At 43.0% G+C, this 12,236-nt stretch overlaps 1 protein-coding gene across 6 annotated transcripts in view; it reads right to left on the bottom strand.

The window, feature by feature from the left end:
- sestd1 (SEC14 and spectrin domains 1) overlaps nt 1–11,567 on the bottom strand; it is a 29,321-nt gene extending 17,754 nt beyond the window's left edge. Inside the window, exons 1-6 of one of the 6 annotated variants that reach the window (XM_042084144.1) lie at nt 11,302–11,567; nt 9,546–9,614; nt 8,743–8,825; nt 7,309–7,417; nt 6,076–6,166; nt 1,513–1,626 (exon numbers count right to left, since the gene is read on the bottom strand). In XM_042084144.1, coding sequence (XP_041940078.1) covers nt 1,513–1,626; nt 6,076–6,166; nt 7,309–7,417; nt 8,743–8,812 — 384 coding nt within the window. In that variant the 5' untranslated portion in view covers nt 8,813–8,825; nt 9,546–9,614; nt 11,302–11,567. Of the gene's footprint in view, nt 1–1,512; nt 1,627–6,075; nt 6,167–7,308; nt 7,418–8,742; nt 8,843–9,545; nt 9,615–11,062; nt 11,200–11,301 lie in introns of those variants that run through there. The other 5 variants (XM_042084141.1, XM_042084143.1, XM_042084146.1 and 2 more) reach the window with 5 other exon arrangements.
- Between the last annotated feature and the right edge of the window lie 669 nt (nt 11,568–12,236).

Genomic DNA, 12,236 nt, shown 5'->3' on the forward strand with positions numbered 1-12,236 from the left:
TGTCTGTGGCATAGGACCCCCCCCTTTCCAACAGCAACTCAACCCCCAACCTCAGCTCCCCACTACCTGAGCCCGTCAGGTGGCAGAGAGCACATCACCATCCTCTCCAGAGCCATTTAGCCATAGACCAAACCACCAATGATGCTCCACTTAGTCAGGCTATATAACAGGAAAGAGGCAAAGGACAGCGAACCATGTAGAGGTGATGAGTCTGATGAGGCTGCGGTGGTACGCGTGTTATTCTAACTCTACACTAAAGTTAGCACAGTGAGTCACAACTGACTGTCAGGGGAGAGCATCATCCCAGGAAACTGAAACATTCCCACTGCTGCTGATGGCATCTTTAGTCATCGCACACAGCTAGGGAGATCAAGAGTGGGTTTATTGTGGTCTTATTATACTTGGTAATGTAATAGCTGCTCATGAACATAGTCAGCTCTGCAGGAATCCACACACTTTGGCTCTAATGCCCTGACAAAACTTATATAAAAAGGGTCATTTAATTCTCGTGCATCATCATCATCAGTCAGAACTTAATTAGGGGACTACACTCTGCTCATGCAATACAGCCACCTTCATACGGCCAAACAGAAACAGGCAGGAAACAAATATTCAGCCACTGTATCCAGACCTGTCCAGATCAATTCTCCCCTTTCACCCAGTTTAGCAGCCGCGATCGCGGAACACTTCCCAGTGGGCTCTGATCTGACGACACAGCACAATCCGTCTGCGGCGATACACCCCGGGCATGCTGCTCTGGACATGCACCGCTGCAGAGCCATGCGCCGGCTCAAAAAGACCAACGTCAGCACAGTTGAGACGAAGAACTCCAGTACCCCCTTACCCCCACCCACCCCCTTCTTCCACATTAGACATGATGAGCTAGTCGTGCTCGCCACTATCCGGGGCAATTTGCCAAGGAATTTGAAATCGCAACCTAAAGGCATTAGCGTCGCTACCAGGTCCCAGACCTCCGTAAATGAAGACGCGTAATTTCATTACAAGGAGCGCCATTAATCCTAAACTATAAAGCCAATTACTGACATGCATACAAGAGACTTCTGGGATGTAACTAGCCTCATTGCTTTGTGCCTTCTGCCTTTAAACATAGCAGCAATTCGCTCTCTTGTGCTGCAGTGGGGAAAACAAAGGCAAATATCAATAGTGGATACTAGAACAAAGCCGGAGGTGACATTTAAAAAGATTCTAAAGGCTTTAGAGAGGAAGTCTCTAGGAAGAGAGTGTGGCCATCCTCCCCCTTACTTATGGGTGCAAAATGAATTCAGAGCGAGATAGCTGAACCAGTGATTTGCAAAACAATGCAGCCGTGTCCTGATCTATTTGACGCCATGCAACACATCAGTAAACATATCAGCTCATCACAAGCAATACATGATTGCATTTTCACAGCACATCCTCCTGCATGCAGCCTGGGATGCAGACGTGAATTCCCTGAGGACAGTGCCCACAGGGCTACAGCAACAGGGTCAGGACGAGTTTCTCAGTGCTTACCTCAAAGCCTAGACGATCCTTCTCCTTCCAGAAACAGAAGTGGGTGACTTTCTTGTCCCAGAATTCATCAGGTTTCACGACACACACCAAGGACACCTCAGCAGGAATGACATTCTGAAACAGACACGGCCATATGACCCGGTAAATACAGCCACGATTTTAGGCATTGCCTCAAAAGTACTTGCACTTGTAATCCTATTCCACTTCTCAAATCCTTGTCTGGGTTTTTTGATGAGACATAAAAATGTGGTGGAAAAAATTTACTTTTTCTTTGCTACACCAGCATTTCCAATCACTCTCATGAGCAACTTCAGGTAAGAGTATAATAATTTCCCAATGTGCTATTGACTGGGCGACTGCGCCACCAACCCTTTCATATTTTAAAGCATTATAAAACAAGCCAAGCAGTAAAGCCAGTATAAATACTGAAACCAAATTGTGCTAAAACAAATTCTTTGGCAGGTCATTGTGGTTGATTTGTTTGTTTTCTTTTTGTCACCATTGAATCCAGCTGTGAGTCATGACACCATGTTTCAAAAACCAAACAGACCGGGGGTGGCTAGATTAAGAATTTGGGTGCTCTCTCTCTCCCTGCCTCTCTTTCTCTCACACACACTTCTTTAAACACAACCATTCAATCCTAACTCAGAGCTCAGGCAGAAAAAACAGGGAGTTAGCTATCTGCCAAGCGCATTTGCACAACGCTCTCAATCTGCACTGACAAAATCAGGTCACGGCCAGCACGATCCCGACTACCATGGTCGGTGCATTGAACTGCGGGTCAACACTGAGAGAGAAGAAGAGGGATGGAGAGAGAGAGCTTTCCCCAGGATCGCTGAGGGAACCCCTTCAAAGAGGAAAGAAACACTAAATGTCACAACGAACAATAACTCCGCAAATCATCTGCAGAGGAAAGAATCGAGCACCATTAAGAGTCATTCAGGACCCTTCCAGATTAAATCAGTTTCCTTGAATTGCTTCTTTGACTTTGCCTTCCCCGATTTCCGTGGCTGTGAAAAAGCCAAAACTGTTTTTAGCCCTGTCTCAGTAATCACCAAAATGGAGACATGTGGTGGAACACTTCTCCTCTAAACAGCATGAAGAACATATAAAAACACCAGTGCCAAAATGGCTCTGAGCTGGGGGAACAACTCAAGTAGGTCAAAGACAAAGGAGTTTATTGCCGTTATTCTGCCCTGCACTCCACATTCCTACAAATGGTGGGAAAAATAAGGCGGCAAGACTGCAGGGCTTTACAGTGCGCCCATTTCACTCGCACATGCGAGTAAAAATGATGTCGTGCGAGTGCAAAAAAATATTTAGGCGCAATGGTGCGAATGACTTCTAACCATGTCAATGTTTGTCTACAAAATACACCGCAACATTGAGAAACATTACTGGTGGAGACCATAGCATCACGTCGCGAATGCAGCATAAAAACTACACCTCCCATCAACGTTAGCAGTTTTGCGTTGTGACTCGCTAGTAGTCGCTTCTATCAAATCCAAGTTCTGGAGTGCGCAGAAAAAGCGGAAAGTCAGACTAGCCAGCCAAGATGCAAAGTTTGAAGAAATTAGTTCTTCTATCCACCGAATTCATTGGATATAGGAGGAACAGGATGAGATTCTGAGAATACAGTGAGAGAAGGAAAGGTAACCGAACATGCCTTTAAGCCCAGTTGACGTATTGGCTGCAATATGCAAAATATTAGGCCTGTCAAACTCGATTCCTTTTAAGGATCCGGGTTATTCTGAGTCACTCACTAAACTGATCCGGGTTGAACGAGTCACTTGAGTCACTTGAGTCAGTATTACTAAATCGCAAAGAAATTCAGTCCTACGTTCAAGCAGTGCCGTGGGGTGCTTCATTTCATTAAGTGCCTTCTCATGTTGGATGTGGATCCTCCATGATTTGAAACCAGGTTTTTGCAGCACTTGCATTTAGCCTTTACAGTTTTGCTCTCCTGGTCAAAGTGCATCCACACATTGTTCATCTTTTTGGTGCTCATGTTCAGAAACTTTGATCTTATTGACAGAGAGGGTAGCCTATATTATAATAATTAATTATTTGTTGTTGTTTTGTTAACAATAGAAAAGTTTGCCTAGGTCTAATGCTACTCTGCTACAATGTTTATTACCACTACTACTAATAGTAGGCTACTAGGAATTTATTCTAATAAGTATTATAGGCTGCTAATACTAGGCAACTAATATTACTATTAATCATAGCTCTACTGTTAGGTAGCCTATTATAATATCATATAATATAATATAACCTAATATAATAGCATCAAAACCTCCACCCACTCACGGGAAAGAAAGCAGTTTGAGCCAGACTGTTGATTTATTGTCTTAACAACCTAAGCAATTGACTTTCAATGTAGACATAGAAACAGGAACGTAGAAATGCCCTGCAGTGAAATTATTATTGTTATTATTATTATTATTATTATTACTACTACTACTATTCTCATTAGGCCTATTATTATTATCACCTTGACACGAGTAGAAACTAGGCTACTCGCTCGTCTACAGATCCACTCATGTAGCCGGCTGATTCGACTGACTCGCACTCATAACAACATAACGTAACCGGTCCGCCCGGCTGATCCAAATGACCCAGGTAGGCTAGCCTACTCAAGCAACTCCATACAGAGCTTGCAATGTTTCGGACTGTCTTCGCGACCTAATTGCATTTTAAAGTAGGCTATGCGTGCAGAACATATGTTATTTCAGAAGTGAAAGCATGGCTTTTGTTGTGGATTTGTTTTTCACCTTGACGAGGAGTTACTAGCTGCTCTAAAGATCCACTCATGACAACGTAGCCGGCTGATTCGACTGACCCAGGTAGATACTCAAGCAGCTCCATGAGCGTGCAGTTCGGACTGTCTGCACGACCTAATTGCATTTTAATATGCTACATCTATACACCAAATCTAATTATGTCTAGGCTACATGCAGGACATTGAATGTTATTTCAGAAGTGGAAAAATGGCTTTTGTTGTGGAATTGCTTTTCACCTCGAGGAGGAGCTACTCGCTCTCGCAGATCCACTCATGACAACGTAGCCGGCTGATTCGACTGACTTGTACTTAACGTAGCCTAACCGGCCGGCTGATCCGACTAACCCGGATTGCTAGCCGCTCCAATCTGAGTCACATGGTCTGTGAGTCTGCAATGTTTCCGGCTCTGCGGGAAGTTAACCAGTTATCGCGGACTGCCTGCTCACTCAGTCGCTTGAGTTGATTTGTGGAGTTGTGGTTGCCTACGAAATTGTTACATTTTTGGCAGCTACGATGGCTAGGGCTAGGAGGCTAGCTAATGTTGCAAGAGGTTTGTGTGTGGCGCTGTTTATCGTTTTAGATTGAATTGTAGTAGGACTCAACTGATCCGAGTTAATGATACTAGAGACTCGCGACTCATGGGTTAATTTAAAGACACGGGTGAAAGATCCGAGTGAATCACGACTTAAACACCTTTACAAAATATAGATGTAGCGAACCGGCACAAAAGTAGCCTCCCGTAATAATTCCATTTTATTCAAAGGTAGAACGCTACTGACAACTCCAGGCTTCCACGCATGCTTGTTTGTTTACACAGAGTGTGTGAAAGTGCAAAACGAAAGTAGGCCTAACGTTTGCCTACTGCCCCCATCAATGCAGATATTTCAAATAAAAACTGAAAGTATAAAACATATATCCTTGATTAGCCTATGTTGGGTTTTGTGGAAGAGAAAATGGACTGTTTTAGTAGTAGTATTAGGCAGTATGCAGTCAGACAGGTCACCATGGGCATATTTGGATTAGCTACAGATGGATTCACAAATAAATAAATTAGCCTAGATTTGGCAGGATACTTGATATACAGGCTAAATGCAAATATTGCAATGTATTATATTATTTTACATTAACAAAATGTAGGAAAATAGAACAGACTGAAAATAAAGTAGGCACTGGAAAAGTAGGATCTTTAAAATCCTGTTTCCTGTAGCCTAAATGTTGTCAGTCATTCTTAATATTCGCAATTGGTGCACTGGCATGTTTAACTGTTAGCTGCAGTATAATGTTGGATTATGTGTAAGTTAAGTACAGAACTCACTGCGCCCACATTTTTGTCTGTGCTCCTAATTTTTTTTAACTTGGGCGCACAAGTGCTCCTGGAAAAAATGTTAGTGTAGAGCCCTGGACTGCCTTCTTTCGCTCCAAGTCACAACTAGACACGAGATATTCTAAAATGAGGTGTTTTTGTCCCGGATAAGGCCGAACCCCACGGCAGTTTGGTTCTCATAGTGCCCTTCTTTATTTCCAAGTTCTGGCAATGAGATTATTCTGAAAGTACCTCCCCTCTGACCATTGTGAATATTCATTAATTGGACAATTACTTAGTCAAATGGCAACAGCAGCAGATGCCTTGCTAGCATATTCAGAAGTGATCACCAGGGAGCCATAAACCTACAGGAGGAATCAGCTACTTTCTCTCCGTCAGCACCATTGTCATGGCTGCTGTGTAGAAGCCTGTCAGAGTGCATCATTATGGCTTAAGAGCATCAGAGCGACCATCTTACCTGCAGCATCAGTACCACTGTTTTCACAACATTCCACTGTGACTTCCTCCCGTCCACAATGACTGTGAATCCTCGTGCTTTGCACTTCTCACTGGTTAAGATGGAACAGAGGGAGAACAGTACAGGGAGATAATCAACAACTGTTAAATAGCAGGAATTAATGTCATGAGTAACAACACTGTCTGGAAATAGTCTGGAGTCACTTGCTGAAAATATGTTTTTCCTGTTGCCATTTAAGCTTGTCACCACATGCTGATTAGGGGACAAATGTTTGGTCAGCAAGTACAATAGAGCTCTTCCAGAATTAGGTGACCAGTAATCCCTGGAGAGCAGACTGCCGGACAGATTTTATGTCCATTTTCAGTTGACTAAGCAACCCAACCCAAACATAGCTAAATATAAGTGGGGGCATCAGTTTCAGCTTTAAGAAGAGAGAGATGGGTGTGAGTGTGTGTATGTGGGCGTGCGTGTATGTGTATGTGTATGTGTGTGTGTGTGCACATGTCTGTGTGTGTGTATGTATTGAGGGGGTATTTGAATGTCACTTCCTTTAGTCCAACTCTTCAGTGGAGTGAAGAGGGGGTATGAGGTTTTACAGAAAGCCCAAATGCAGTGAGGGTGACCCACTTGGTTCGACGAAAAAAAAGAAGAATTGTGGGCGCACAAAAGGCCGTCGGGCCAGCAGTTCATATTAAAGTGAAACATTCCCAACTACACACGGCTGAACTGAGCCAAAACAAAAATGTCCAAAGTCATAAGCGATATTTGAGGCTCGCAGCCCTTTTCTGCCTAACAAGCCAGAACCATTTGAGTCAATGGGCACCAGGGTGCCTCACATCAATTCCGCTGCCTCCGATGCACGCAATAACCAGTTCAATACAAGCAGAGCATAGTGGTCCCTGGGAGAGCAATCTATCAGTGCCATCAAAGGCCCTGCTACCAAAGTGGAGCCAAAAAGTCTTTCAAAGGCACGGGAAAATCAATATGACCATATTTTAATGTCAGCATGATAAAGTATTAGTGCAGCTCTTGCTCCATTTGTTAATACGATTGGACGGAAGACAAAAAAAGCAAATAAATGTGGTAGAGGTACATTAAGTAAAACAAATGGTGTTTTTCCTACGAGTTGATACAATTTAATAGAGGCTCTGATTTACTGTGGAATATGGGCAATAACACTGAGCACTGTAGCAGGCAAGGGGGCCTACAGTACGGATCCCTGGGCTGGCTAACCTGGGGATGCCGAGGAGATAGTCCAGCGTGGCACTCAACTCCTCCATGCTGGTCTGCTCCGTGCACAGCGGTATGGTGAGGATCAGCCCGCTGCGCCGGTCCTTGCCTCCTGGAAAAACAACAAGGGCCGAAGAACACGTCAGGAAAAATTGCGCAACATGAGCCAGAGCCTCACTAAGATCACTGAGAGAGAGAGAGAGAGAGAGAGAGAGAGAGAGAGAGAGGAAAAACCCTGTCATAATAGCTGTGCTCAAACATTCCAAGAAAACCACGCCAAAGCGCTCAAAGAAAACGTGTCCCACAGACACTCGTGAGCCTACTTTCTCACTCGGCCGCTCGGGCTGTAGAGTCGCTGCGATGTCGAGAACGGCGTCACTAAAATGACCAGACTACATTCCTCAAGGATAATGAGGCATGTTTTCAGTGGTAAAATTTTATAACCTTAAATGTTAGGCGGGGACGCCGCTGACTGCAAGCTGTCAGTTCTGTCATGTGGAACATCCAATCTAATTAAGTGAGGCACCATATTTAGCAACAGTGAACAAAACCAGCTGAATACAAAGGTCAGCTAAATGGATGACCATTACAATACCTAAAAAAAAGAGCAGACCCCATCCATAGCCATTGGCTCCCCAACATACACATGCTTGTATTGTGATTCTGTGGTTGCAGGGACAAGTGTCCTTCAGAGTGAGTGAGTGCATGATGAGACTCAGCATCTCCAGAGACAAGGCTGTGATGTAACACCATGACCTTCACAGCAGAATAACAACCTCAGTAGGAAAATGCAGCCACCAGTAAAGAGCTATCGTGCGTCAGAGTGCTGCAGTTTGAGACAGATAGACACCTAGTGAAGGCAGTATATCAGTCACAGGACCACCACTGTTTTTAATTGTATTCATTTATTATATTGTGCCTGAGAGACCCCAAGGCCCAGAGATCCTTTAACTCTGTCTGAGCACTAATGGGAAAATGATGGTAATTCATTCATTAAGAGTAACATTAAGCATATTTAGCATGTTGCATATAGAATCAAGACATAATTTTGGATAGGTGGTGCATGCACTCCGTCAAGCTGGTTTGCAAGTCTAGTGATTTAGTTGTAATTGGCACTGAGAGCACAGTGGAAGAAAGAGTATTCTGTTCATATTCAGGATATACTGGTGGGTCCCGGCTATTTTGCAGTAATGCAGGTGTGTGCATCAGCCAATTAACTTAATAGGGAAATGAGGGAGGAGGCTAGCCTTAGCGCCCTATACCATGAACAGGTCCAGTGCTCACAGGAAACCAAGTTTGGGGTCATCTGGGTTCTGGAGTCATCTCCCGAACCCACTCCCCATCACTCTCCCTCACTCATTTCCTCTCATCTTTCACGGTCATATGAAGGCTGAAAAGCCCAAAAACACTTAACAGAAAAAGGTTCAATGTTATTACCTGACAAAAATGCCAGTTTCTTCTTCAGGACTGGCAGCATGGTTGTGGCTTCCATGTTGGAGGTGCTCATTGTGTCACAAGATCTGAAACTTAAAGGAGACTGTTTATGAGGGTAAATGTAATGCTACCAATACACTTTTAAATGGGTTAATACTACCAATATGCATAGACCATCGATTATGTGGTCTGTCTGCAGTGCACGATATCACCAAAGAACTGGAATACAGAATTATTTTGCTATAGCCACAGCCCAATTAGGTTAATTAGCCTTGTATGTCAACTCTTGAAGTCAGGAAAACTTCACAAGTCTGGCAATTCAAACTCAAAGCAATATTCTTTGATTTCTTATAATTCTTAATATATATATATTTTATAGGACTACTTTTATAGGAGACTTAGTCCTATACAATTGAGTATTTTATAGAATGCCTATGACTGGGCAAGAGTAAGAAAAAATATATCTGTATCCGACTGACTCCACACACTACCTGTTTCTGCACGCATCCCCCATGATATATTATCTGTACATTTTCAGGATACAGGCCGAGTGTTGAGGTTGAAATAAACCCAGACCTTCTGTTGTCTTATCTTCTGCCAAATATTCTGTGTATCTTCTTTCAACCACAAGACTTGAACACACATTGTGAGATACTTTCACTCTTCACCAATATTCTGTATCTGACTGAGAGCTATAGATAAATAGTCCAAGTGCATTACTATTTACAGGATGCTTGGATAGGTCATATGCTAAGTCATGTGCTGTCCACACACACACACACACACACACACACACACACACCTACCTTCAGTATGAAAATGAGAGCAAATCTCTGCTGTCCTTCTCTTCACACGTATCCTTCCTTGTCCATGTTCTGCAAAGAAACAAAGTCCAAATTTGTATAGAAAAAAACAAGTCAACACTGCCCAACTACACACTTGTTTCCAATCTCTGTTTGTAATAATGCCTTTGCCAGTGTGAAACAGCCTACAGAGAGGAACTGATGGACTCAGATCTGAATCCAACCAAACTCAATCTCTAGCTGGTGCTTATAGAAGGGGGAAGCAATCACCCTGAAATGTGGAGCGTAGTGATTTATTAAGCAGGCGAGGATAGTTCCAGATAAACTGCTTAGGGTGAAAATTCTTGCGTAAGCATCAAATCACCCCGCAGCATTTAGATCCTGTTTTGTCCAGTGTCATTCTGGCACATCACCATGCTCTCTGCATGTCGAAGGAACGGACACCATAAAACCAAGTGACAAAAACAGGACTTTATGGACAAGGTTTAGGACATAGGCCTATTAAGGGACGCATGGAGAGTAAAGTTAATCCAAACTGAACTGTAGCAACAGCAAATTCTACCCTAAACTGCCCTAAATTACACATAAGCTTATCCACTTCATGGTAACATCTCTCCTAATGCATATTTTCATGGCAAGGCACCAACATCCTCAACTGATGCAGGGTCATGTCATCACAAAATGTTTTTGTTTATAATAAGGGATTTCTTACGCATAATAGGCCTTTTGAAGAGAGACACTAGCATGTGCAACTCAATAAATAGATTGCATGAATGGGTTGCCATTTCTGACGTGGTCAGGAATGAACAAACTATCACTTCCGGTACTATAACCTGCGGATAGTAAGGAAAGGGAGAGGGACCACCATGTATTTCCAGACATTCTTCCAAAGTAACTACAATCATTTTGAAGCCTAAAACTACAATTAACAGGGCAAATTGCAAATTGATGGTAACCATGCAGTTGCATAGCTCATGTTTCAAGCCAAACTCAAACAACCTACCAGACAATTTCGTATGTATTTTGCTAAATGTATCTTTCAGGGTGAACTGCCTAGGATTAAATTGTCATGCTGGTATGCATGCAAAAAGAGGTAACAGCAAACCTTTACGGTTAATGATGTCTGTAGGGCTACTTTTCAAAGAGAGGCTACTCAATGATATTCATATGGGTACCCCTCACAAATAAAGCCTCGGCAGAACTGAATGTGTGAATGACCGTCAACGTCAGCGATATATGTTTATCTCCCAACAGTAGTAGCAGCTAGGCTACTGAATTCGCCCATATTTTAGCGAGCTAGTGTGTTAACATAGCTGGCGAAGCCAAGTGGAAAGCTGCTGTTCCTACTTGGATTCACTGGATCCGTGGCCACAAAACAAAGCCTGTAAAGTGATCGGCACCCACCTCTATGGCCAACTAACACAAGCGTATTTTCCCCAAAATCAGTCAACGCAAAACAAAGCCTCTTCGTGTTCGGATAACACTAGAGTGGGCTACAGAGTTTAAATAATAAGCCTTACCCATCCACGTATGAATACAGCCACACCAGCACGCGGTTTTCCTAGTTTCCCTTGTATGCTACAGTAGCAGTTAGCATGAGCGTCACAGCAGGAGAGGCAATAATGTTACGCTTTTGCAGTGTGTCGACACAATGACCTATTTCTTTGAAGCTAGTACAGCTGCATCACCACTGTTACTAACCGAGCATCTAAAAGATTTAGAAGAATTAGACTATGTTTCTGTCTGTGAGGATACGTACCTTAAACAGACGTGGGCACTTTGTGGATAAAGGTCTTGGATGGTTGACTTTGCGTCTTGCAGCTGTTCATTTACAGTTATATAGTTGAATAGATTCCTGGGAAGATTCCGTACCGAGATTGTGCACAGTTGCCCAGTAATTTCCCGTCGTTACTTCTTTCGAGTGGTTATCAAATGTCTGTATTGGTGTGGTAAAATTAATATTGATACAAAATTAACGCCGGATAACTTACTCACTGCAATTGTTTTGCTTTGAGTGGGCTGGTTCAGGACAGCGTAGCCACTCCCAATTGAATATACAGCAAAGGAACAGTTACCCAAGTGGGTGGTGACTAGGACCGTTGCAGCCTAGCTGCTGCCCTATGAAAATAGTAAAACAACGTTTTAAATCATGCATAGAGAGCAATATTTTAACAATAACTAAATTGTTGCATCCACACATTGTCCACATACATTGTATTTTGTTGGCATATAGGCTACGAATTGAAATGGTAGGTCAGATATTTTGCAAGTGTCAAAAGACCAATGAAATGTAGTGAAACTTAGATTTAGTGAGATTTAGCTTGTTGCAGTCCTTGACAACCACCCACACAGGCTACAGCGTGCCCCAGACAGGCTATGGTGTAAGATTGGGAGATGCATTTCAGGTCAGCAGATTAAACACCTACAATTGTCTGTTTAGGTTGTGACAGAAGTCTGGGTATTTGATTAAAAAAACAGCCTATAACTTATGACAGAAATGGAGCACCAAATGATTGTTTGTGTTTCATTGAATTAGTCCATGGGCCAGATGAGATGTCGGTACCACTCAAGGTAGCAAAGGTTGCTTATACTTTTTGAAAAGATACATGTCTGTAGTTAACATTTTTGCTTGATAACCCTTCTGGAGTCACAGCTAAATTAGTGTTATCAGCTGTTAAAGTTACCCTCCCCCAT

The sequence above is a fragment of the Alosa sapidissima genome, chromosome 2 (assembly GCF_018492685.1).
Source record: "Alosa sapidissima isolate fAloSap1 chromosome 2, fAloSap1.pri, whole genome shotgun sequence".
Lineage (NCBI taxonomy): Eukaryota > Metazoa > Chordata > Actinopteri > Clupeiformes > Clupeidae > Alosa > Alosa sapidissima.